We start from the raw sequence: 26,316 nt of genomic DNA, 5'->3' as shown, positions 1-26,316 counted from the left end.
AGCATGACACCCCCCCAGACCGTCTGACGGAGGACACGCACACACACACACACACACACACACACACACACACACACACACACGCACACACACACACACACACACACACACACACACAGACACCGACACAGCAGCGGATCACAGCCGAGCGGAGAGAGCCAAGTCCCGGTGAGTGGAGCCGCGACAACCGGCCGATGGTTCACTGTCTGTCTGTCTGTCTGTCTGTAACTGTCTGTCTGTCTGTAACTGTCTGTCTGTCTGTCTGTAACTGTCTGTCTGTCTGCCTGTCTGTCTGTAACTGTCTGTCTGTACCTGTCTGTGTCTGTAACTGTCTGTCTGCCTGTCTGTCTGTACCTGTCTGTGTCTGTAACTGTCTGTAACTGTCTGTCTGTCTGTCTGTACCTGTCTGTGTCTGTAACTGTCTGTCTGCCTGTCTGTCCGTCTGTAACTGTCTGTCTGTGTCTGTAACTGTCTGTAACTGTCTGTCTGTGTCTGTAACTGTCTGTAACTGTCTGTCTGTGTCTGTAACTGTCTGTCTGTAACTGTCTGTCTGTAACTGTCTGTCTGTCTGTGTCTGTAACTGTCTGTAACTGTCTGTCTGTCTGTCTGTCTGTCTGTCTGTCTCTCTGTCTGTAGCTGCCTGTCTGTGTCTATGTCTGTGTCTGTCTGTAACTGTCTGTCTGTCTGTCTGTACCTGTCTGTCTGTCTGTAACTGTCTGTCTGTCTGTCTGTCTGTCTGTCTGTCTGTCTGTCTGTCTGTCTGTCTGTAGCTGCCTGTCTGTGTCTATGTCTGTGTCTGTCTGTAACTGTCTGTCTGCCTTTAACTTTCTGTACTTGTCTGTCTGTACCTGTCTATCTGTGTCTGTGTGTACCTGATGTGTTCAGAGGTTCTGATGAGTTCTGTGGATCAGCTCAGTCCTGATTGGGCTCCATATGTTCTGGTCTTTATGGTCACAGTAACAGCAGAACATCTGTCCAGAATCTCCTCCAGAATCATACAGACTGGACCCGCCTGGGCTCTGATTGGTTCAGTCAGCTGTAGCAGTCATGTATTTGTCTCTGACCCGACTCGTGTCTGACCCAACTTGTCTCAAGTCTTGACTCTTTTGACCCTGCAGCCGTGGCAACCATGTCTGTGCTGGCCCCACCCCCCAGCAGCAGCGCCGACGCGTGCCTGAGCATCGTCCACAGCCTGATGTGTCACCGTCAGGGCGCAGAGAACGAAGGCTTCGCCAAGCGAGCCATTGAGAGTCTGGTGAAGAAACTGAAGGAGAAGAAAGATGAGCTGGACTCGCTCATCACCGCCGTCACCACCAACGGAGTCCATCCCAGTAAGTGTGTGACCATCCAGAGGACGCTGGACGGACGGCTGCAGGTACGCACGCTTCAACACGCTGCAACACACTTCATCGCGTTTCAACACGCTTCAACGCGTTTCAACACGTTTCAACACGCTTCAACACGCTGCAACACACTTCATCGCGTTTCAACACGTTTCAACACGCTTCAACACGCTTCAACACGTTTCAACACGCTTCAACACGCTTCAACATGTTTCAACACGTTTCAACACGCTGCAACACGCTTCAACACGTTTCAACACGCTGCAACATGTTTCAACACGTTTCAACACGCTTCAACACGTTTTAACACGCTTCAACACGCTGCAACATGTTTCAACACGTTTCAACACGTTTCAACACGCTTCAACACGTTTCAACACGCTGCAACATGTTTCAACACGTTTCAACACGCTTCAACACGCTTCAACACGTTTCAACACGCTTCAACACGCTTCAACATGTTTCAACACGTTTCAACACGCTGCAACACGCTTCAACACGTTTCAACACGCTGCAACATGTTTCAACACGTTTCAACACGCTTCAACACGTTTCAACACGCTTCAACACGCTGCAACATGTTTCAACACGTTTCAACACGTTTCAACACGCTTCAACACGTTTCAACACGCTTCAACACGCTGCAACATGTTTCAACACGTTTCAACACGCTTCAACACGTTTCAACACGCTTCAACACGTTTCAACACGTTTCAACACGCTTCAACACGCTTCAACACGTTTCAACACGCTTCAACACGCTTCAACACGTTTCAACACGCTTCAACACGCTGCAACACGTTTCAACACGCTTCAACACGTTTCAACACGCTTCAACACGTTTCAACACGCTTCAACACGCTTCAACACGCTTCAACACGTTTCAACACGCTTCAACACGCTGCAACACGCTTCAACACGCTTCAACATGTTTCAACATGTTTCAACACGTTTCAACACGCTTCAGCGTGTATCAACACGCTTCAGCGTGTATCAACACGTTTCAACACGCTTCAACACGCTTCAGCGCGTATCAACGCATTTCAACACGCTTCAACACGTTTCAACACGCTTCAACATGTTTCAACATGCTTCAACACGCTGCAACATGCTTCATTGTGTTTCAACACGCTTCAACGCATTTTAACATGTTTCAATGCGCTTCAACACACTTCAACGCATTTCAACATGTTTCAACACACTTTAACGCATTTCAACATTTCAACACGCTTCAACGCATTTCAACATGTTTCAACACGCTTCAACACGCTTCAGCACGTCTCAACATGTTTCAACTCGCTTCAACACGCTGCAAGATGCTTCATCGTGTTTCAACGCGCTTCAACATGTTTCAACTCGCTTCAACACGCTGCAAGATGCTTCATCGTGTTTCAACTCACTTCAACACGCTTCAACATGTTTCAACTCGCTTCAACACGCTTCAACATGTTTCAGCTCGCTTCAACACGCTTCAACATGTTTCAACTCGCTTCAACATGTTTCAACTCGCTTCAACATGTTTCAACTCGCTTCAACACGCTTCAACATGTTTCAACATGTTTCAACACGCTTCAACATGTTTCAACTCGCTTCAACACGCTTCAACATGTTTCAACTCGCTTCAACACGCTTCATGTTTCAACACGGTTCAACGCATTTCAACATGTTTCAACTCGCTTCAACACGCTGCAACATGCTTCATCGTGTTTCAACGCGCTTCATCGTGGATCAACACGCTTTAACGCATTTCAACATGTTTCAACACGCTTCAGCGCGTTTCAACATGTTTCAACACGCTTCAACATGTTTCAACATGTTTCAACACGTTTCAGCGTGTATCAACACGTTTCAACACGTTTCAACATGTTTCAACATGTTTCAACATGTTTCAACATGCTTCAACACGCTTCGTTTCAACACGCTTCAACATGTTTCAACACGTTTCAGCGTGTATCAACACGCTTCAACATGTATCAACACGCTTCAACATGTTTCAACACGCTTCAACATGTTTCAACACGTTTCAGCGTGTATCAACGCGTTTCAACACGTTTCAACACGCTTCAACGTGTTTCAACACGTTTCAGCGTGTATCAACACGTTTCAACACGTTTCAACATGTTTCAACACGCTTCAACGTGTTTCAACACGCTTCAACGCATTTTAACATGTTTCAACACGCTTCAACGTGTTTCAACATGTTTCAGCGTGTATCAACACATTTCAACACGTTTCAACATGCTTCAACACGCTGCAACATGCTTCATCGTGTTTCAACACGCTTCAACGCATTTTAACATGTTTCAATGCGCTTCAACACGCTTCAATGCATTTCAACATTTCAACACGCTTCAACGCATTTCAACATGTTTCAACACGCTTCAGTTCAAAAACACGTTGTTGCTGCAACACGCGTGTTGAAATGCACTTTAGCATGCTTTAACACTTCATGTCACGTGGTCTGCTGCTGAAGGTGTGAATGGGTGAATGAGATATCATTGAATACTCCTGGAACCTCTTCAAGGTCCTCTTCAAGGTCCTGAGGTAGCCTTGAGACCTTGAATGTCTCTGAAAGCTGAACCTCATCAGAACCCGATCAGAACCAGGAAAGTATTTTAATGGTTCAAACCTTCAAAGATCCAAACAGAGAAACTGAAGACGAGGAGGAGGAGGAGGAGGAGGAGGAGGAAGGGCAGGCTCACTTGTTTTGTCTGAAACACAGGAAAGGGGCCGTGTGTGTGTGTGTGTGTGTGTGTGTGTGTGTGTGTGTGCAGACAGACGGGAATGTGAACACGTCTAGAGTTTGTTCTTCAGACCACAGAGCGTCTACACTGTAAAAAATGACACGAGAGAGGACGAGTCAGCAGACCTGTGACTCTGTGTGACCCGGTCTGAGCCGGGCTGCACTGATACTGAACAACTTCAGAACCTCAAACTGGGTCAGACTTCAAACACAATATATCTGATGTCCTCCGACTGCTCCAACTCTCTGTGATTTACACTGTGTGTGTGTGTGTGTGTGTGTGTGTGTGTGTGTGTGTGTTGTGTCTGCAGTCTTATCCCTGCCCTTCACCTGTGCACACAGAACACTCTCTGCTCTGATAGGCTGCCTCTGTGTGTGTGTGTGTGTGTGTGTGTGTGTGTGTGTCTATGAATAACTAGTTTGTATTTATGAAACAAACGTCACACTTTTTACAGTGCACTGAGGTCTCTCTCTCTCTGTCTCTGTCTCTCTCTCTCACACACACACACACACACACACACACACACACACACACACACACACACACGTACGTGAGGTCAGACATGATGTCATGTTTGTGGCTTGGCGTGACCGGTTAACTCAGCATCACCTGGCACACACACACACACACACACACGTAGACTGTTCACCATGACTCAGTCTGTTCTCAGAGTTTAAATTTATATGAAGAACCTGTCTGTCTCTCACCTGTCTGTCTCTCAGGTAGCAGGGAGGAAGGGTTTCCCTCATGTGATCTACGCCCGTCTGTGGCGTTGGCCCGACCTCCATAAGAACGAGCTCAAACACGTGAAGTTCTGTCAGTTCGCCTTCGACCTGAAGTACGACAGCGTGTGTGTGAACCCCTACCACTACGAGCGGGTGGCGTCCCCCGCCACAGGTAAACGTTGTGAGCAGTGAGCATCACAGCTGGTAGCTTAGCTCTGTTAGCTTCATGGTGAGTTGATAATGAGAGGTCATTTTCAGTTGACCTCTAATGACCTCGTCACCCCTGACGACCGTGACATCATCACATCTGGCTTGTGGTAGCTAACCATGTAGCACATTCAGTGATGTTACAAACTGTTTCAAAATAAAAGCCCTCTAATGTTTCAGTGGACAGGAAAAGGCTTTTATTGTGAAACATTGACAGGAACTCTTATTCTGATTACACCTGAGTCACGAGAGACAATTCAGTATTCTGTCTGTCTGTCTCTTACCTGTCTGTCTGTCTGTCTGTCTGTCTCTCACCTGTCTGTCTGTCTGTCTGTTTGTCTCTTACCTCTCTGTCTGTCTGTCTCTCACCTGTCTGTCTCTTACCTGTCTGTCTGTCTGTCTCTTACCTGTCTGTCTGTCTGTCTCTCACCTGTCTGTTTGTCTCTCACCTGTCTGTCTGTGTCTCTCACCTGTCTGTCTGTCTGTCTGTCTCTCACCTGTCTGTCTGTCTGTCTGTCTGTTTCTCACCTGTCTGTCTGTCTGTCTGTCTCTCACCTGTCTGTCTGTCTGTTTGTCTCTTACCTCTCTGTCTGTCTGTCTCTCACCTGTCTGTCTGTCTCTCACCTGTCTGTCTTCCTTCAGGTCCTCAGGTTCTGGTGAAGGAGGAGTTCATGCAGGACTGTCTGCAGATCGACCTGCCCCCCCACGCTGACCCGTACAGCCAGCCCCGCCCTGTCAGCATGTATCCCAGCATGCCCCTCTCTCCTCTCGGTGAGTCAGGTGATGATGTGACGTCACAGTGAGTCCAGGTGCTCTCTGACTTCCTGCTGTGTCTCCTGCAGGCAGCAGCTCCATGACGAGGGGTGCCGGGGCGGCCGTACCTGGTGGAGGTGGTGAGGGTCCAGGCCTCCTTCAGATTGCTCCACCTTCAAACCATGGAGGCCACGCCTCCCCACCTCACCCAAACCCCTCCCACACCCCCCAGCCTCCTCACCCCTCCACCCCTACCTCCCCACAGAGCCCCGAGTACAGCAGCCCCCCCAACACTGGTACACCTGTACTACACCTGTATTATTACGCCTGCATTACACCTGTATTATTCTACACCTGTATTATTACGCCTGCATTACACCTGTATTATTACGCCTGCATTACACCTGTGCTACACCTGTATTATTACACCTGTACTATACCTGTACTACACCTGTATTATTACGCCTGCATTACACCTGTATTATTATGCCTGCATTACACCTGTGCTACACCTGTATTATTACACCTGTACTATACCTGTACTACACCTGTGCTACACCTGTATTATTACACCTGTACTATACCTGTACTACACCTGTATTATTACACCTGTACTATACCTGTGTCACACCTGTACTATGACACCTGTACTACACTTGTGTCACACCTGTACTATGACACCTGTACTACACCTGTGTCACACCTGTACTACACCTGTGTCACACCTGTACTACACCTGTGTCACACCTGTACTATGACACCTGTACTACACCTGTGTCACACCTGTACTATGACACCTGTACTACACCTGTATTACACCTGTACTATGACACCTGTACTACACCTGTAACAATACAGAAGAAATACTGCAGTAACATGAGGAGTGGAGTCACAGTATCTTCAGTATTGCTGTATCAGTAGTATTAGTAGTATTAGTTGTCGTGGTATTATCAGTGTAGTATCTGTGACTGACCTGTGTTCTGTGTCTGCAGCCACCTGGTCAGGTAATAGCTCCGCCCCCTACAGCCCTGCAGGACCTCACCAGAGTGGGCGGAGCCACCAGCAGCTCCCTGTACATCATCATCACCACGCCCCCAACACTCACTTCTGTATGACATCACTTTATGTGACATCACTTTGTGTGACATCACTTTATGTGACATCGGTCTCTGTGACATCACTTTGTGTGACATCACTTTGTGACATCACTTTGTGTGACATCACTCTGTGTGACATCACTCTATGTGACATCACTCTGTGTGACATCACTCTATGTGACATCACTTTGTGACATCACTTTGTGTGACATCACTCTATGTGACATCACTCCATGACATCACTCTATGTGACATCACTCTGTGACATCACTTTGTGACATCACTCTATGTGACATCACTTTGTGACATCACTTTATGTGACATCACTCTATGTGACATCACTCTGTGACATCACTTTGTGACATCACTCTATGTGACATCACTCTATGTGACATCACTCTGTGACATCACTTTGTGACATCACTCTATGTGACATCACTTTGTGACATCACTTTATGTGACATCACTTTGTGACATCACTCTATGTGACATCACTTTGTGACATCACTTTATGTGACATCACTCTGTGACATCACTCTGTGACATCACTTTCATTCTCACTAACTCTGTTTGTTTTTCAGGGTCGCAGCATCACAGCACAGCTCCATATCCACAGCCAGTGTCCAACCACCCAGGTACAACACCTGTCTGTCTCACCTGTCTGTCTCTCACCTGTCTGTGTCCGACCTGTCTGTCTCACCTGTCTGCCCTTCACCTGTCTGTCTCCGGCCTGTCTGCCTCTCACCTGTCTCTCTGTCTGTCTGTCTCCCACCTGTCTGTCTTTCAGGTCCAGAGTTCTGGTGTTCCATCTCGTACTTTGAGTTGGACGTTCAGGTCGGGGAGATGTTTAAGGTTCAGTCCAGCTGTCCTCTGGTGACGGTGGACGGATATGTGGACCCCTCAGGAGGAGACCGGTTCTGTTTGGGACAGCTGAGTAATGTCCACCGCACCGCTGCCAGCCACCGTGCCAGGTGACCTGTCTGTCCGATCCGGTCTGGTCCGGTCCGACTGGTGACAGTTCTGTGGTGAAGACTTTGACTCCTGTGTCCGCTCACTGATCCGTCCTCGGTTCTTCTCTTGCAGGCTCCACATTGGTCGGGGGGTTCAGCTGGAGTGTCGGGGGGAGGGGGACATTTGGATGCGTTGCCTTAGCGACCACTCCGTGTTCGTCCAGAGCTTCTACCTGGACCGTGAGGCGGGTCGAGCTCCGGGTGACGGAGTGCACAAGATTTACCCCGGAGCGCACATCAAGGTGAGCGTGTCGATACACTCCGCTGTGCAGTGACCACGGTTAGCGCTTCACTACTGATCAATGTTCCCATCATAAAGTCTGTAAATCACCTCGGTAGTTGGCTCCTGATGGCTCCTTCCTCACCTGTCTCTGTCCAGGTGTTCGATCTCCGGCAGTGTCACCGTCAGATGCAGCAGCAGGCGGTGGCAGCTCAGGCGGCCGTGGTGACTCAGGCGGCAGCGGTCGCCGGTGCAATTCCCGGGCCAAACAGTGTGGGAGGGATCGCCCCTGCCATCAGTGAGTACCACCTGAAGAGTGCCAGAAGGTAACACGTGGTGTTACTCTTCATCATCATGACGTGATGTCACTTCCTGTCCTCCTCCAGGTGTGTGCTCAGCAGCAGGTCTGGGTGTGGACGACCTGCGGCGGCTCTGTATCGTGCGTCTGAGCTTTGTTAAGGGGTGGGGCTGTGATTACCCTCGTCAGAGCATCAAGGACACCCCCTGCTGGCTGGAGGTGCACCTGCACCGAGCACTTCAGCTGCTCGACCAGGTACTGCACACGCTGCCGCCACGAGACCACGCCCTCTGACACCACAAGACCCCGCCCTTTGCCACCATCAGACCACGCCTTCTGACACACTACCACGAGACCACACCTCGCTACCGCGAGTCCACGCCCTCTGCCACGCGCTTTCTGCCACCATGAGACCACGCCCTCTGACATCACAAGAGCCTTCTGACACGCTACTGTGAGACCACGCCCTCTGACATGAGACCACGCCTCTGCCACCATGAGAGCACGCCTTCTGACACGCCACCGCCATGACACCACGCCTTCTGACACGCCACCGCCATGAGACCACGCCTTCTGACACGCCACCGCCATGACACCACACCTTCTGACACGCTGCCGCCATGACACCACGCCTTCTGACACGCCACCGCCATGAGACCACGCCTTCTGACACCATGACACCACGCCTTCTGGCACCATGAGACCACGCCTTCTGACACCATGACACCACACCTTCTGACACCATGAGACCACGCCTTCTGGCACCATGAGACCACGCCTTCTGACACCATGAGACCACGCCTTCTGACACCATGAGACCACGCCTTCTGGCACGCTACCGCAAGACCACGCCTTCTGCCACCGCGCCCTTTGTCACCACGAGACCACGCCCTCTGACATATCACCTGTCAGGATCCATAAGCTCCGCCCACCCCGTCCTCCTCATTGGTCCCTTCAGAAAGTCTTAAGACAATCAGCCAATCACATCACAGCATGAGTTTCCATGGAGACCAGCCTCCTCTTAAAGGTTTTTAGTGAATATATGAATATTTATTTTTATTGATTACCTGCCAAATTCACTTCCTGCTTCTGATGACATCATATCCTGTTTACTGATCAAGATTATTTATTCTGTTTTCTCTCTTTTAAAGGCTTTTATACAACTCCTGTTTTTTCCAAATAAAACCTTTTAAAATCTTTCTTTAACTGATCAAAGACAGTCTAAAGAACTTGTTAATAAAAATAAATAATAATAATGCTTCATGAATTTTGAATTTTAATCTCAATCTTTATTTTATTTTTTTAATGTTTTGCTAATTTATATTTTGTTGTCAGTACTGCTGTATTACTACAAGTATTTACAGTTACTACTACTGAACTACTACAACTACTGCAAAGATGGCAGATGTAAACTCATAAATACTGGTTGTAGTAGTAGTAGTAGTAGTAGTAGTCGTAGTAGTAGTAGTTGTTGTTGTTGTAGACGTCTACTACAACAACAACTACTACTACTACTACAGTAGTTGTTGTTGTAGTAGTAGTAGTAGTAGTAGTAGTTGTTGTTGTTGTAGTAGTAGTAGTAGTTGTAGTAGTAGTAGTAGTAGTAGTACAGTAGGTGTTGTTGTTGTTGTTGTAGTAGTAGTAGTAGTAGTAGTAGTAGTAGTAGTAGTAGTGTAGTAGACTACTACTACTGTAGTAGTAGTTGTTCTTGTTGTAGTAGGTGCTGTTGTTGTTGTTGTTGTAGTAGTAGTAGTTGTAGTAGTAGTAGTAGTTGTTGTTGTAGTAGTAGTAGTAGTAGTTGTAGTAGTAGTAGTAGTTGTTGTTGTTGTAGACTACTACTACTGTAGTAGTCGTAGTTGTTGTAGTCGTTGTTGTTGTAGTTGTAGTAGTTGTTGTTGCAGTAGTAGTAGTAGTAGTAGTAGTTGTTGTAGTAGTACTAGTAGTGGGTGTTGTAGTAGACTACTACTACTGTAGTAGTAGTAGTAGTAGTAGGTGTTGTTGTTGTTGTTGTTGTAGTAGTAGTAGTAGTAGTAGTAGTAGTAGTAGTTGTTGTAGTAGTAGTACTAGTACTAGTAGTAGTTGTTGTAGTTGTAGTAGTAGGTGTTGTTGTAGTAGTTGTTGTTGTAGTAGTAGTAGTAGTAGTAGTAGTGGGTGTTGTTGTAGTAGTAGTACTAGTACTAGTAGTAGTTGTTGTAGTTGTAGTAGGTGTTGTTGTTGTTGTTGTAGTAGTAGTAGGTGTTGTTGTTGTTGTAGTAGTAGTAGTTGTTGTTGTTGTTGTTGTTGTTGTTGTTGTTGTTGTAGTAGTAGTAGTAGTAGTAGTAGTAGTTATTGTAGTTGTTGTTGTGGTTTAGCTTTCAGTCAAATATGGCGCCAATGAGGACAAAGAGAATGTGTATGTAAAGTTTAAATGTTTCACGTTCGCCCTCTCATTGGTCACAGCTCAGAAACACCTTAACGGTTTCAACCAATGGCAGAGAAGAGTGTTGAATAATAAGATGCTGGGGGTGGGACTCAGTGAGTAGATCATCGCCGGGCCAATAGGAGACCAGAATCTGAAAACATCTGAATATTCATGAGTGAAGGGGCGTGGTCTCCCAGTGGAGGTCGGGCGCGAGCGAACATGGTGGTTTAGTTATCGTGTTGAAGCAGCTGGAGAAGGAAGCCGTGTGAGCGCGCGCCTCACCGAGCCCGTTTTATTTCAGTTTTTCTTTGTTTTTACGGCCAGAGTCCGCGCGGGAACATGGACATGAAGAAGAGGGTCAGCCTGGAGCTGAGGAACCGGAACCCGGCCGAGGTGTGTAGCTCCCGCCGCGCGGACTTTGAGCAGTTTACTGAGAAGAAAGGTGAAGGATGCGGGCGCGAGACCCGACATGGCGATGAACGCGCCGAGCGAGACAGGACGTCGAGCCGGGACCAGACCCGCTCAGTCCGGGACCAGACCCGCTCAGTCCGGGACCAGACCCGCTCAGTCCGGGACCAGACCCGCTCCGACATTTTGACCCAGAAAACTACTCCAACATGGAGACCCTCCTCCGGCCGCCCCGCGAGCCTCCTGCAGCTAGCATACGGGCTAACAGGCTAACCTGGCGCGCGCGCCCAGCCCTCGGTATGGACCGGGTCAGTCCGGGTGTGTTCGGGTTAGTCCGGGTGTGTTCGGGTTAGTCCGGGTGGGTTCGGGTTAGTCCGGGTGGGTTCGGGTTAGTTCTCGGCAGAACATGGCGCCTCTGTATGTTCGTCACCATTTTAACCTTCCGTGTGATCTGGTGGCGCGGCACACTCTGACCCGGGTTAAACCGGGTTAAACCGGGTCTACGGTTCTTCAGGTTCTGCTGGTCCCTTCGGCACCACGTCAAGTACTGACAGCCCGTTATTCAGACCCGAGCCTGAAGTTCAGGACCGGTTCGTCCCGCTGTTCCCGCCCACTCGATGTGTTTTGATGCTGTTTTTAACGGCGGGAAAAGTAACGTAGCAGGAAAGTAACGTAACGTAGCAGGAAAGTAACGTAACGTAGCAGGAAAGTAACGTAACCCGTGTCAGCCACATTTCTATCACGTGATGCTGTCTGTGTCCACTGATTCATCGCCGTGTGGAAACACCTGGTCTGCCTGGAGTTCCCCTGCACGTCACGTTCTCCATTGTTTGGGTCAGGATGACCGGACCCCCTGCAGTACCTCTGCGGACCTCCCAGGGTCCACGGACCTTTGGTTGAGACCCCTGTGCTGTCTGAAGCGGTTTAAACAGCCATGAGGCTTTTTACGACACCGGCCCGGTTCTAGTCAGAACTTTTCACAGCCGTCCATGACGTGACACTGACGTGACGTCATGAACACACCTGGACCAGCTGTTTCACCTGTTGACATACGTGTGCTCTGTCACGTGATCTGCAGGTGCTGGAGCTGGTGGTGGATAACTGTCGCTCCTCTGATGGAGACGTTGAAGGAGTGACGGAGGAGTACAAACACCTGGAGATCCTCAGCATGGTGAACGTCGGACTCACGTCGCTCTGCAAGCTGCCGCCACTGCCCAAACTACGCAAGGTCTGCCTGTCTGTCTGTCTGCCTGTCTGTCTGTCTGTGTGTCTGTCTGTCTGTCTGTCTGTCCTCATCATGCCTGTCTGTCTGTCTGTCTGTCTGTGTGTCTGTCTGTCTGTCTGTCTGTCCTCATCATGCCTGTCTGTCTGTCTGTCTGTCTGTCTGTCCTCATCATGTCTGTCTGCCTGTCTGTGTGTCTGTCTGTCTGTCTGTCCTCATCATGCCTGTCTGTCTGTCTGTCTGTCTGTCTGTCTGTCTGTCTGTCTGTCTGTCCTCATCATGCCTGTCTGTCTGTCTGTCTGTCTGTCTGTCTGTCTGTTCCCATCATGTCTGTCTGTCTGTCTGTTCTCATCCTGCCTGTCTGTCTGTCTGTCTGTCTGTTCCCATCATGTCTGTCTGTCTGTCTGTCTGTTCTCATCATGCCTGTCTGTCTGTCTGTCTGTCTGTTCTCATCATGCCTGTCTGTCTGTCTGTCTGTCTGTTCTCATCATGCCTGTCTGTCTGTCTGTCTGTTCCCATCATGTCTGTCTGTCTGTCTGTCTGTTCTCATCATGCCTGTCTGTCTGTCTGTCTGTCTGTTCCCATCCTGTCTGTCTGTCTGTCTGTCTGTTCTCATCATGCCTGTCTGTCTGTCTGTCTGTCTGTTCTCATCATGCCTGTCTGTCTGTCTGTCTGTCTGTTCTCATCATGCCTGTCTGTCTGTCTGTCTGTCTGTTCTCATCATGCCTGTCTGTCTGTCTGTCTGTCTGTTCTCATCATGCCTGTCTGTCTGTCTGTCTGTCTGTTCTCATCATGCCTGTCTGTCTGTCTGTCTGTCTGTTCTCATCATGCCTGTCTGTCTGTCTGTCTGTCTGTTCTCATCATGCCTGTCTGTCTGTCTGTCTGTTCCCATCATGTCTGTCTGTCTGTCTGTCTGTTCTCATCATGCCTGTCTGTCTGTCTGTCTGTCTGTTCTCATCATGCCTGTCTGTCTGTCTGTCTGTCTGTTCTCATCATGCCTGTCTGTCTGTCTGTCTGTCTGTTCTCATCATGCCTGTCTGTCTGTCTGTCTGTCTGTTCTCATCATGCCTGTCTGTCTGTCTGTCTGTCTGTTCTCATCATGCCTGTCTGTCTGTCTGTCTGTCTGTTCTCATCATGCCTGTCTGTCTGTCTGTCTGTCTGTTCTCATCATGCCTGTCTGTCTGTCTGTCTGTTCCCATCATGTCTGTCTGTCTGTCTGTCTGTTCTCATCATGCCTGTCTGTCTGTCTGTCTGTCTGTTCTCATCATGCCTGTCTGTCTGTCTGTCTGTTCCCATCATGTCTGTCTGTCTGTCTGTCTGTTCTCATCATGCCTGTCTGTCTGTCTGTCTGTCTGTTCTCATCATGCCTGTCTGTCTGTCTGTCTGTCTGTTCTCATCATGCCTGTCTGTCTGTCTGTCTGTTCCCATCGTGTCTGTCTGTCTGTCTGTCTGTTCTCATCATGCCTGTCTGTCTGTCTGTCTGTCTGTTCTCATCATGCCTGTCTGTCTGTCTGTCTGTCTGTTCTCATCATGCCTGTCTGTCTGTCTGTCTGTTCCCATCATGTCTGTCTGTCTGTCTGTCTGTTCTCATCATGCCTGTCTGTCTGTCTGTCTGTCTGTCCTCATCATGCCTGTCTGTCTGTCTGTCTGTCCTCATCATGCCTGTCTGTCTGTCTGTCTGTCTGTCCTCATCATGCCTGTCTGTCTGTCTGTCTGTCCTCATCATGCCTGTCTGTCTGTCTGTCTGTTCCCATCATGTCTGTCTGTCTGTCTGTCTGTTCTCATCATGCCTGTCTGTCTGTCTGTCTGTCTGTTCTCATCATGCCTGTCTGTCTGTCTGTCTGTCTGTTCTCATCATGCCTGTCTGTCTGTCTGTCTGTCTGTTCTCATCATGCCTGTCTGTCTGTCTGTCTGTCTGTTCTCATCATGCCTGTCTGTCTGTCTGTCTGTCTGTTCCCATCATGCCTGTCTGTCTGTCTGTCTGTCTGTTCTCATCATGCCTGTCTGTCTGTCTGTCTGTTCCCATCATGTCTGTCTGTCTGTCTGTCTGTTCTCATCATGCCTGTCTGTCTGTCTGTCTGTCTGTTCTCATCATGCCTGTCTGTCTGTCTGTCTGTCTGTTCTCATCATGCCTGTCTGTCTGTCTGTCTGTCTGTTCTCATCATGCCTGTCTGTCTGTCTGTCTGTCTGTTCTCATCATGCCTGTCTGTCTGTCTGTCTGTCTGTTCTCATCATGCCTGTCTGTCTGTCTGTCTGTTCCCATCATGTCTGTCTGTCTGTCTGTCTGTTCTCATCATGCCTGTCTGTCTGTCTGTCTGTCTGTTCTCATCATGCCTGTCTGTCTGTCTGTCTGTCTGTCTGTTCCCATCATGCCTGTCTGTCTGTCTGTCTGTTCCCATCATGCCTGTCTGTCTGTCTGTTCTCATCATGCCTGTCTGTCTGTCTGTCTGTCTGTCTGTTCCCATCATGTCTGTCTGTCTGTCTGTCTGTCTGTTCTCATCATGCCTGTCTGTCTGTCTGTATGTGTGTCTGTCTGTTCTCATCATGCCTGTCTGTCTGTCTGTCTGTTCCCATCATGCCTGTCTGTCTGTCTGTTCTCATCATGCCTGTCTGTCTGTCTGTTCTCATCATGCCTGTCTGTCTGTCTGTCTGTCTGTCTGTTCCCATCATGTCTGTCTGTCTGTCTGTCTGTCTGTTCTCATCATGCCTGTCTGTCTGTCTGTATGTGTGTCTGTCTGTTCTCATCATGCCTGTCTGTCTGTCTGTCTGTCTGTCTGTTCCCATCATGCCTGTCTGTCTGTCTGTCTGTTCCCATCATGCCTGTCTGTCTGTCTGTTCTCATCATGCCTGTCTGTCTGTCTGTTCTCATCATGCCTGTCTGTCTGTCTGTCTGTCTGTCTGTTCCCATCATGTCTGTCTGTCTGTCTGTTCTCATCGTGTCTGTCTGTCTGTTCCCATCATGTCTGTCTGTCTGTCTGTTCTCATCGTGCCTGTCTGTCTGTATGTGTGTCTGTCTGTTCCCATCATGCCTGTCTGTCTGTCTGTCTGTTCCCATCATGCCTGTCTGTCTGTCTGTTCCCATCATGCCTGTCTGTCTGTCTGTTCTCATCATGCCTGTCTGTCTGTCTGTCTGTCTGTCTTTCAGCTGGAGGTCAGTGATAACGGCGTCGTTGGCGGTCTGGACTCGTTGGCGGAGAAATGTCCGAACCTGACGTACCTGAACCTGAGCGGGAACAAGATCAAAGAGCTCAGCACCATCCAGGTCCTGGTGAGTCTGCGTTACCATGGAGACACGACAACATGTAACCACGGCGGCGTGCTGAGATCCAGATGGTTCTGTGGAAGTTCTGACAGCAGAACTCCTGTCACATGTTCTTACCAAGCTGGTTTTTCACAATAAGAGCACACTCATTTACCCATCACTGCCTGACCGTCTGTCTGCCTGACCGTCTGTCTGTCTGTCTGCCTGACCGTCTGTCTGCCTGACCGTCTGTCTGTCTGTCTGACCGTCTGTCTGTCTGACCATCTGTCTGCCTGCCTGTCTTTCTCTCTGCAGCAGAACCTGAAGAACCTGAAGAGTCTGGACCTGTACAGCTGTGAGGTTTCGACTCTGGAGGACTACAGGGAGAGCGTGTTCGAGCTGCTGCCTCAGCTCAGCTACCTGGACGGGTACGACCAGGAGGACAACGAGGTGCCGGACTCCGAGGGCGACAACGGTGAGACCACGACGAGACCTCTACAGACCACCACAGATCTGTGTAGACCTCACAGACCACCACAGACCTGTACAGACCACCACAGATCTGTGTAGACCTCTTTAGACCACCACAGACCTGTACAGACCACCACAGATCTGTGTAGACCTCTAAAGACCACCACAGACCTGTGTAGACCTCATAGACCACCACAGACCTGTACAGACCACCACAGATCTGTGTAGACCTCTATAGACCATCACAGACCTGTACAGACCACCACAGATCTGTGCAGACCTGTACAGACCACCACAGACCTGTACAGACCACCACAGACCTGTGTAGACCTCATAGACCACCACAGATCTGTGTAGACCTGTACAGACCACCACAGACCTGTACAGACCACCACAGACCTGTACAGACCACCACAGACGAGCCGGTCTGTAATGCTGCTGTGTGTTGCAGACGATGACGATGAGGCCGGTCCACCTGGAGACGACGATGATGAGGAGGATGAAGATGAGGAGGATGATGATGAAGGCTCTGAGGAGGACGAGGTGGGCCTGTCGTACCTCATGAAGGAGGGCATCCAGGTGAGTGTGCGTGCTGATGATGGACAGGTGTGCTGATGATGGACAGGTGTGCTGATGATGGACAGGTGAGCTGATGTGTTGTTGTCTCAGGATGAAGAGGACGATGGAGACTACGTGGAGGAGGAGGAGGAGGACGAAGAGGAGGAGGAGGACGGAGGTCAGTTTTATTTTGAAACTTTGACCTGTTCTGACGTGAAACAGGAAGTGCTTTTAATGTGAAATTCATGTCTCAGATGATGCTGCAGGTGTGCGAGGCGAGAAGAGGAAAAGAGACGCCGAGGACGAAGGTGACGACGACGACGACGACGAATAAACACTGTAACACCTGGCCCCGCCCTTACATGCCCCGCCCCCTCAAGTGACCTCTGGCCCCGCCCACTGACCGCCCAGACACCACCTCAGAGCCGCAGACGGACAGGAAGCCCCCGAGACCAGGACCAGGACCAGGACCAGGACCAAATCCACATCTCCTCAAACACCCCCACAAAAAGCTAAACTTCACGCCGTCAGGTGACTGATGATGTCATCCTGACATGTGATCTGATTGGACCAGTAGGGGGACGTACAGGTCTGCAGTCCTGCTGTTACCATGGCGACTGACACAGCTGTACAGTGACCCGCTGACAGCTACGTGACTTTTAGACTGAAAATCCAGGATGATTTTAAACAACTTCCTTTTTATAAAACGAAGCTCCACCTCCTCCAGAACAGGAAGCTCCTGGTCCAGGTGTAGGTGTACCGTGTCCCGTGTCCAGGTGTACAGTGTCCAGGTGTACAGTGTCCAGGTGTACAGTGTACAGGTGTACCGTGTACAGGTGTACCATGTACAGGGGTACAGGTGTGTACACCTGTGTACAGGTGTACAGTACCCATGGCCCTCAGCAGCTGATTCTGGCAGCGGTGCATTCTGGGATGATTTGTTTATTTTTAAAGAGTCCTGATCCTGATGTTCCAGACCTGGACCAGGACCAGGACCAGGATCAGGTCTCTTCAAACACCCCCAAAAAAACAAAGTGAGTTGCATTTAGCCCCGCCCCCTCTCACCTGTCACCTGTGTGTCTGTGGCTCTCGGTGTTGGCCCGGCTCCTCCCGGTCTCTGAGGATCTGGACCTTGGATCCGGTCCCTGGTCTGTGTAAATAGTCAACTGGTCTCTAGGTTTTGGTGTCGTCCTCGTGGAGCCGGTTCTGGTCCCGTTTTATTTTTTTATTCCCGTCTGATTGTTTCTGTGACCCGACTGTTTTTCAATAAAAACATCTGAACTGAACCATGAGTCCTGTGAGTCCACCTGAGCCCGGCTCGGTCCACCTGAGCCCGGCTCGGTCCAACTTAAAGTTAGTTAAAGTTAAAGATAATTAAAGTTAATTAATGTGTCGCTGATGAATCGTAACTTTGTTTAAATGTGTTTTAATGTTGCGACCACACGAGGGCGCCGCTCACCTGCTCATCACACCTGAACACAGGAAGTGGTTCAAGTCACCTTAACAAGCTCGTTAATGAACTTTAAACTAATTAAAGATTTCTTAGAATCAGACCTCGTGATGATCATGTGACCTGTTCACCGTGACATCATCGTGTGTTCATAGATTTGTTTGACTCTCGGCCGACAAACAAATGAACTGACACAATGTTGAAGCTCCGCCCCCTCCACCTGCACACACCTCAGACGTCGCCATGGAAACCTGTTGATGTGAAGCAGAGTTTGCATGAAGACGAGTGTGTGTGTGTGTGTGTGTGAGAGAGAGACTGACAGGTGAGTCTGCAGGTGTAAACAGAAGGTTGAACACACACACACACACACACACACACAGCTAATTAAAGTCTGACTCCTCGTTAACCGTTTGATGATCCAGGTTAGCTCACGAACTGAACTACATCTCCCATCAGCCCCTCTGGGTTTGACACTACACAACAGGAGAGTGGCCAGAACCAGAACCCATGAGACCAGAATGTTCTGGATCATTCAACAGCGTAAAGACTGGACACAGCTCATTAGCTTAGCATTAGCAGACAGGATCCACCTTCCAGCAGCTCTGACTCGACCATGTCGGTTCTGGTTCTGGTTCTGGTTCTGGTAAAGCATCTCCAGCTGCAGTGTTGGACTCTCAGAACAGCTTCTGGTTTCAGTCCCTGCTCAGGCGGTTCTGACCCGCTTTCCTGCACCAACGTCGGAGCTGCTGGATGTTTGGACTCAGGCTAGCTGTTTCTACCTGTTCCAGTCTTTAAGCTAAGCTAAGCTAACGGCTTCATGCTGAACAGTCCTCACGTCACTGTGTGTGTGTGCGCTCAGTTAACATACAAACTGGGGACTGAGCTGCGTTACGGGGACGTTAAAACACAGACAGGACACACATTTGAAAGTTTAATGAAACCAAACGTACAAAAATACTTCAGCCCTTCAGCTTCGGACCTTCAGACCTTCAGCTTCAGACCTTCAGCTTCAGCTTCGGACCTTCAGCTTCAGACCTTCACCTTCAGCCCTTCAGCTTCGGACCTTCAGACCTTCAGCTTCGGACCTTCAGCTTCAGAGCTTTAGACCTTCAGCTTCAGCCCTTCAGCTTCAGACCTTCAGCTTCAGAGCTTCAGACCTTCAGCTTCAGAGCTTCAGACCTTTAGCTTCAGACCTTCAGCCCTTCAGCTTCAGACCTTCAGCCCTTCAGTTTCAGCTTCAGACCTTTAGCTTCAGACCTTCAGCTTCAGACCTTCAGCTTCAGACCTTCAGCCCTTCAGTTTCAGCTTCAGACCTTCGGCTTCAGACCTTCAGCCCTTCAGTTTCAGCTTCAGACCTTCAGCTTCAGACCTTCAGCCCTTCAGCTTCAGACCTTCAGCTTCAGACCTTCAGACCTTCAGCTTTAGCCCTTCAGCTTCAGACCGTCAGCTTCAGACCTTCAGACCTTCAGCTTCAGACCTTCAGCTTCAGACCTTCAGACCTTCACCTTCAGACCTTCAGAGCTTCAGCTTCAGACCTTCAGCTTTAGCCCTTCAGCTTCAGCCCTTCAGCTTCAGACCTTCAGCTTCAGACCTTCAGCTTCAGCTTCAGACCTTCAGCTTCAGACCTTCAGCTTCAGAGCTTCAGCCCTTCAGTTTCAGCTTCAGACCTTCAGCTTCAGACCTTCAGCTTCAGCCCTTCAGCTTCAGGTCCCTCTGAGGACTTCGGGACTTTGCGTTTGTCGTCACTTCGTGACGCAGACACTCGACCAGATTTAACAAAAGTACAAAAGTCTGAACCGTGTTTACAAAAATAAACATTAAACTTGTTGATTGTTTGAAACACGCTCGAGTCTCTCGGACGTTTCAGTGCAAACGTCACGTGACCCGCGAGGTCGACCTGCTCGCCATCAGCTGAGTTTGTTCCTGATGTTTCTCTGCACAGATTCAGTTTGAATGAAACGTCGTTAGCTCCTGACAGGTTAACATTAGCTCGTTTGTCAAACAGCTGATTTCCTGTAGCCGGGAGGCTCCGCTAACAGAGCTAGCTAACATCAGCTCAGCTGATCTTAAAGCTACAGTCACAGTTTAGAATCATTTGTTTATCTGGAAAATGTTCGACAGATAGATTAGCATTAGCTTGTTAGCCTCTGCCATTTAAAGAGCTAGCTAGCAGAATCCCTGTTTCCTGTAGCCAGGATGCTACATTAGCATCACTTAGCTGATAAATGTTAGCTAGCTCACATTAGCATACGGTTCTCCTCTAGCTGCAGTGTAGCTTGCTAGCCTGTTGTGTTAGCTTTGTTAGCTGTTAGCTGGCCCTGATCTGTAGAGAGGAACCGTCAGAGTTCTGGTGCCGTTGGTCCGGTATGTTTCCGGTGTTTTGAGGATCAGTCTGGTTCCACCTGAGCTGGAGCTGGTTCTTCACACGGGGTGCAGAGTTTGGACCTGGAGTCTGAAAATGCTAATGCTAGAATGCTAACTCGCTAACTTATTTACCATCATAGCTTAGCATGCTAACGTTAGCAGTAAACACAAAGGCTCCAGGTTTTCACCTGATGGTGGCGCTACATGAGACATGAATGAAGTTTAGTTACCACTTCCTGTCTCAAATTCAAACAAACCTGCGAAAAACAAACAAACGTGTCGATGCATGAAGATCCGGATCCGGTTCTGGACTCTCGTCTTGGCACATTTTCGTTCACTTTGACGAGACGTCGAGTCTTTAGCCGTACCTGTGCTGCTCAAGGCTTTTTCAAAACCTGGAAAAGTCTTTTGAGGATCCTTGAAAGTCGTGCTACATCGGTGCACCTCCGGGTCTGTCCCAGTCCGTCCTGGTCCGCCCCGGTCTCTAATAACCTGAATTTGTCCAAATAATTTAAAAATTCCAACAAACAGAACCTGAACCGGACTCGGTGCCGTGCGGGTCACATCGGGCTCCGTCGGTCTGGGTTCAGCTTGCTGCTGTTGGAGGGGGTGATGGAGGAGGTGGAGTCCAGTTGTCGGTACAGTGCCCTGAGCTCCTTGACCTCCTCCAGAACCTCCCGGGCCTGACTCCACGCCGCCGCCGCCTCCTTCAGGAGTCTCTCCGCTTCAGCTCGAGCTCCCTCCGACGATTCCTTCGCCTTGATCTTTCCGCACTCTGCGGCCTCGCCGTCCACCTCCGCTCGCACCTCCGTCAGCAGCCGCTCCGTCTTCTCCAGCTTCTGGCTGATCAGCTCCTGTAGCTGGTTGACGGGCGCCACGGTACCGGCGCCAGCCAGTGGGTGGGTCGCCGCGGTCGTCTTGTTCTTTACAGCTTTGGTCTCAGAGTGCGTCAGGATCTCGTCCATGGATGCGCAGCGGTTTTTCTCCGCTGTCGTCAGGCGTTTTCCGGACGGCGGCGTTTGGGCGGGGTCCGTGTGCTCCCACACCACGACCACCTCCCGGGGGAGGCTCTGTGATTTCCCAGAAGCCTCGGCGGTCCTCGCAGACAGTGCGCCATCGGTTTTGGATCTGGGGCAGTCCGGGCTGAGCTCGGCTCCCTGAGGAGACCTCCCAGAGTCCTCCTCCTGGATCAGATCCAGAGTCAGCATCCCATCTGAGGACGAGGTGGATGCCTGCACACAAAGAGGTCCGATCAGTCCGAGCGGTACCACCGAAGAACCAACTCAAGGTCCACCTGCTGTGTCACATGGTCCAAATGTTCCATCAGAACCAGCCATCATGACTGTCAGCTGATGAAGACCATGTGACCTGCTCAGAAACAAACCAGTAAGTGGACCTTGAGTTGAGACTTTCGGTTTGTAACGTAACATCAACATTTCATCAACGTTTCACCGACCACGGCGAGCAGGTGACCTCGGGTCGGGAGGCGCCGGTTGTGAGGAATCTTCACTCGATCTCGAGTCAGGTGAGACAGCTGAGCGTCCTCGACCGTCACCTGCAACAGACAGACCACAGACAGGAAGTGAGTCTGCCCTCAGCCAATCAGCACGCGCCTCATTAATATTCAACAGTTATTTAAACGCCTCCTCGTTCCTGATTGGCTCCTTCAAAAAACATCAAACAAACAAGTTCAGAAGTCTTCACGAGTCACGTGACTCTTCCTCTGAGTGACGATGGTGAGGTCACGGCGCCCTCACATGGTGACATCACAACTGAGGACTCACGATGTCGCTGTGACCTGACACTGCTTTTCAAGACTTTTCCAGGACTCCAGGATAAAAACATGACATGAATAGATTATTGATCAGTATTGATCAGAGTACTGATCAGAGTATTGATCAGTATTGATCAGAGTATTGATCAGAGTATTGATCAGAGTCGGCTGGTGGAAAAGCTTGTTGGCTGTGTTAGCAGATTCTCCCACACTTCCTGTCTGCGAGCGAGGAAGCTGAAATAAACCAGTACACACAGGAAGTGACTTTCTACGTGGTTAGCACGTCTGAAGCCAGGAGGCTAAACTCAGACCGCAGGAAGTGACCAAATATGGTCAACAGCAGAAACAACAGACATCAGACTGCTAAAGTAGCTAACTGCTAACTAGCTGCTGCTAAATTAATCCTCCGCTGAAAATAGTCCCAGAGACAGACAGGAAGGGGGGCAGACAGACAGACAGACAGACAGGAAGGGGGGCAGACAGACAGACAGACAGACAGGAAGGGGGGCAGACGGACAGACAGACAGACAGGGGGGCAGACGGGCAGACAGACAGACAGACAGACAGACAGGTTCACCTCGTCCAGGATTCTGTTCTTGGATCGGGTGATGGAGACGTTCAGGATGTTGATCCACGACTCTTTCTCCTCCGGACTGACGGCCAGGAACACCAGGTTAGGAACCTAGCACACACGCACACACACACACACACACACACACACACACACACACACATGTCCTCTGAAAACCTCAGTGGGAGACTCATCACCAGGTGTGTGTGTGTGTGTGTGTGTGTGTAACTGAAGCTGCCACCTGTCTGTAGACACCTGATCCCACCCCAAGGGATTCTGGGTATTTCTGTTCAGTGTTTTCATTCAAACTGTTTCCTGTCGTCTGATTGGATACATGAGACATGTGACTTCCTGCGAACACCTGAGACCATACTTAGAGGTGTACGGACATACAGATGTGCAGACAGACAGGTGTACGGACAGACAGGTGTGCAGACAGACAGGTGTACCGTGTTGCCCGGCGTGCTGACCCGCTGCAGTCTGAACTTGCTGTGGTTTTTTTTACTTCGACTTTTGTTCTTTCGGATCTCTTCACAGCGCTCGTAGTCCGACAGGTCCAGAACCTCGTCAGCCCGACCCAGCTCCTTCACCTGCAGGGAGACAGGTGAGACACGAGGGACAGGTGAGACAGGTGAGACAGGTGAGACAGGAGAGACAGCAGAGACAGGAGAGACAGCAGAGACAGGTGAGACAAATCAAATCAATTTAGATTTTAGCTGAAAGCTCTGGCTCCCAATCTACTTTTGGAAACTATATGAACCACAAGGAACCACAAGGAACCACAAGGAACCACAAGGAACCCAGCGTCCTGAGAGCGCAGTGTTCTAGAGGGGTAGTAAGGTACTATGAGCTCTTTTAGATATGATGGAGCCTGACCATGAAGAGCTTTGTAAGTAAGGAGAAGAATTTAAATTCTATTCTAGATTTAACAGGGAGCCAATGCAAGGAAGCCAGAATGGGAGAGATGTGATCTCTGATCTTGGTTCCTGTCAGAACACGTGCAGCAGCATTCTGAATTAACTGCAAAGTGTCCTCAGAGACTTAATTGAGAGCGCCTGATAACAAGAGTTACAAATAGTCCAGCCTTGAAGTAACAAATGCTGTGGACTAGTTTTTTTCGGCATCCGCCTGAGACCCGATGCGTCTGATTTTCAGCTGATGTACGTAAGTGGAAGAAGGCAGTCTCGAAATTTGCTGTTTTATTGTGAACGTTAAACGGACCAAACGCTGATTCAAAACAACTCCAAGATTCTATCCCTGTGGAGCTGGAGGCCAGGTGATCCCATCTTAAAGTTACTAGTCCTCAGAAGGATCGTCTGAGGTTGTTGGGTCTAAGTACAAGAAACTTCAGTTGTGTCTGAATGTAAAATCAGAAAAGGAGAGGTCATCCAAACTTTTTAATTCCTGTCAGGCTTATGCTTGGAGTAGTCATGTAATTGATGGTCTGATCAGACCTTGATCACATACAACCGCATATTGGGACAGGTAGCTGGTTTGTGTTTCAGCGAAGTCCTGAGTCACTTTAACGTTGTTTGGAGCCATGCGAACTGTTCCCTCCTGTTTCCAGGTCTGGCCTAAAGTCCAAGCTACACTAGAGGGAAAAAGTGAAGTCCGGCGTGCAGGTTTTAAAACATAAAAGTGCAAATCATCGTCAAATCGACATCAAGGACGATTTAACATCAAGCTACAAAACAGGATGTGACTTGAGACAAGACCGCACGACGCGTCTTATTAAAAACATGAGAACATGAATCAAATGTGGTTCTGTTAATATAAATCTGAATAATTATGATTGAATGTTGTTTCAGTTTTAAAAGCGTCAAAAGTTACCTCAGACTTTCTCATGAACAGGAAGCAAAGCTAACAAAGTCTTTACTTCCTGTTTCTTGAATCTGTACTGCAGTAAACCGTCTGGTATGAAGTTATTTGGTACTTCTACTCAGTTTAAAACTTAATTCCTGTGTGTGTGTCGGTGGAAGTGTGTTTGGGGGTGTGTGTGTGTGGTGTGTGTCTGTGGTGTGTGATGGTGTGTGTGGTGTGTGTCTGTGTGTGGGGTGTGTGTTGGCTGATCGTGTGTGTGTGTGGGTGTGTCTGTGTGGTTGTGGTGGGTGTGAGTGGTGTGTCTGTGTGGTGTGTGTGTCCTGTGATGGTGTCTGTGTGTAGTGTGAGTGGTGTCTGTGGTGTGTGTCTGTGTAGTGGTGTGTGTGTGTGTGTGTTTGACTCCTGTCGGCAGGAACATGATCACACCTCAGCACAGTAGAACAGCTGATCACAGAGCCAGATGACAAGGCTCGATCAGCTGATATCAGAGGATCAACACATTCACAGCTCTATCAGCCTAACGTTACGTGCTAACGTTTACTGCTAACGTAACGTGCTAACGTTACGTGCTAACGAGTCCTGGAGGAATCTTCCAGTCTGGATTTAAAACACTACATAGCCAGAGTCAGCTCTATTAAAGGTTTTTAATGACATCCGTAATGGGCGATGAAGCTGGAGATTTATGTGACCCTTCCACTCCTTGAACTGGAAGTTCAGCCTTGAGACCGGGCACGCACAATCGCATTTGTAGTGCATCGGTTACTTGCAGCTAGTAGAGCAGCTCTGGTACCGCATTGGACTGGTTCAGGTCCACATAGGCAAACAGGACTATGTGCGTAAGCCTAGGCGTGGTTCTGAATCCCACTCTGCTCCGCTGTCATATGGGGTTTCCACAGGTTCAGTTTTAGGGCCCCTGCTTTTCTGGCTGTACTTGCTGCCCTGGGTTCCATCCTGAGAACAGCATGGTAATCTCATTTCATTGTTTCGCTGATTGATAAACCAAGATCTATGTGCCACATAAAGAAGAAGGACGCGTATCTCATTGACAACGTGCTGTCATGCTTTGAAGACGTTAAAGCCGGGGGGAGGGGGGGGGGGGAATGTGTTTGAACTTTTTAAAAACTGAATAAATAACTCAAAGTGATAAGGTGTTCATCCCCCAGTGGCATCTTGTGAAACCACTTCCGGTTCGACTTGGGACCCCTTGGTGGCCTTACAGGAAGCAAACAGTCAAAACTTGGTTTTAAGATGGACAGTGATTTTAAACGCGACCGGCCAAATCGGTGCAATAGTCCAGTTCCCTTTTTTCACCTTATGGCAGCTGGCAAAGTTGAAGCCAACCTCCCTGCACAAAAGCACCTTTGAAACAGTAATCCACGCCTTTCATTACATCGCGGCGGAATTACATGTAACGCACGTTATCTTGGAGTCAGCGGATCCCTCCCGCGCGGCGCTCGCCTTCTGACTGGAACACTAAGAGGAGAACACAGTACTCCCATTTAGCCTCTCTGCACTGGCTTGCCTGTGCACTATCAGAGTCCAATTTTAAGATTCTTTTATTTGTTTTTTAATCCTATAAATGGGCGGCTCGCCTTACCTCATCTGACTCCGCCCATAACACTCGGCCCTGGGCCATCA

At 49.3% G+C, this 26,316-nt stretch overlaps 2 protein-coding genes and 1 long non-coding RNA gene across 6 annotated transcripts in view; 1 reads left to right on the top strand and 2 right to left on the bottom strand.

Moving 5' to 3' along the window:
* The first annotated feature begins 36 nt into the window (after positions 1-36).
* Positions 37-17,984, top strand: LOC104937277 (acidic leucine-rich nuclear phosphoprotein 32 family member E). Of its 3 annotated transcripts, none has more exons than XM_027275305.1 (17): positions 37-168; positions 1,119-1,375; positions 4,810-4,984; positions 5,662-5,790; positions 5,862-6,068; positions 6,765-6,881; positions 7,451-7,504; positions 7,657-7,840; positions 7,953-8,121; positions 8,259-8,397; positions 8,486-8,652; positions 12,285-12,434; positions 15,574-15,696; positions 15,988-16,144; positions 16,592-16,719; positions 16,810-16,876; positions 16,953-17,984. In XM_027275305.1, exons 2-17 carry the CDS (start codon positions 1,130-1,132, stop codon positions 17,030-17,032), a joined length of 2,292 nt encoding a protein of 763 aa, XP_027131106.1. In that variant the 5' UTR covers positions 37-168; positions 1,119-1,129; the 3' UTR covers positions 17,033-17,984. The 3 variants fall into 3 exon arrangements, with proteins under 3 accessions (XP_027131106.1, XP_027131105.1, XP_010751777.2); XM_027275304.1 differs by having other exon boundaries at positions 15,985-16,144; XM_010753475.3 differs by lacking the exons at positions 37-168; positions 1,119-1,375; positions 4,810-4,984; ... (6 more) ...; positions 8,259-8,397; positions 8,486-8,652 and adding an exon at positions 10,980-11,191 and having other exon boundaries at positions 15,985-16,144.
* On the bottom strand, positions 6,030-6,754 carry LOC113744657 (uncharacterized). Of its 2 annotated transcripts, none has more exons than XR_003461712.1 (3): positions 6,581-6,754; positions 6,127-6,544; positions 6,030-6,085 (listed from the first exon to the last, which is right to left on the bottom strand). It is a non-coding gene; the product is annotated as an uncharacterized LOC113744657 (long non-coding RNA). The 2 variants fall into 2 exon arrangements; XR_003461713.1 differs by having other exon boundaries at positions 6,127-6,497; positions 6,592-6,754.
* Positions 17,985-19,766: 1,782 nt separating the features above from the next.
* Positions 19,767-26,316, bottom strand: part of plekho1b (pleckstrin homology domain containing, family O member 1b) — an 18,833-nt gene continuing 12,283 nt past the window's right edge. The window contains exons 4-6 of the mRNA XM_027275306.1: positions 22,864-22,968; positions 21,969-22,067; positions 19,767-21,744 (exon numbers count right to left, since the gene is read on the bottom strand). Of these exons, the coding sequence (XP_027131107.1) occupies positions 21,073-21,744; positions 21,969-22,067; positions 22,864-22,968 (876 nt within the window). The 3' untranslated portion in view covers positions 19,767-21,072. The remainder of the gene's footprint in view (positions 21,745-21,968; positions 22,068-22,863; positions 22,969-26,316) is intronic.

This window comes from Larimichthys crocea, unplaced genomic scaffold, assembly GCF_000972845.2.
Source record: "Larimichthys crocea isolate SSNF unplaced genomic scaffold, L_crocea_2.0 scaffold100, whole genome shotgun sequence".
Classification (NCBI taxonomy): Eukaryota; Metazoa; Chordata; class Actinopteri; family Sciaenidae; genus Larimichthys; species Larimichthys crocea.
This window is presented reverse-complemented; position numbering and strand designations above follow the sequence as displayed.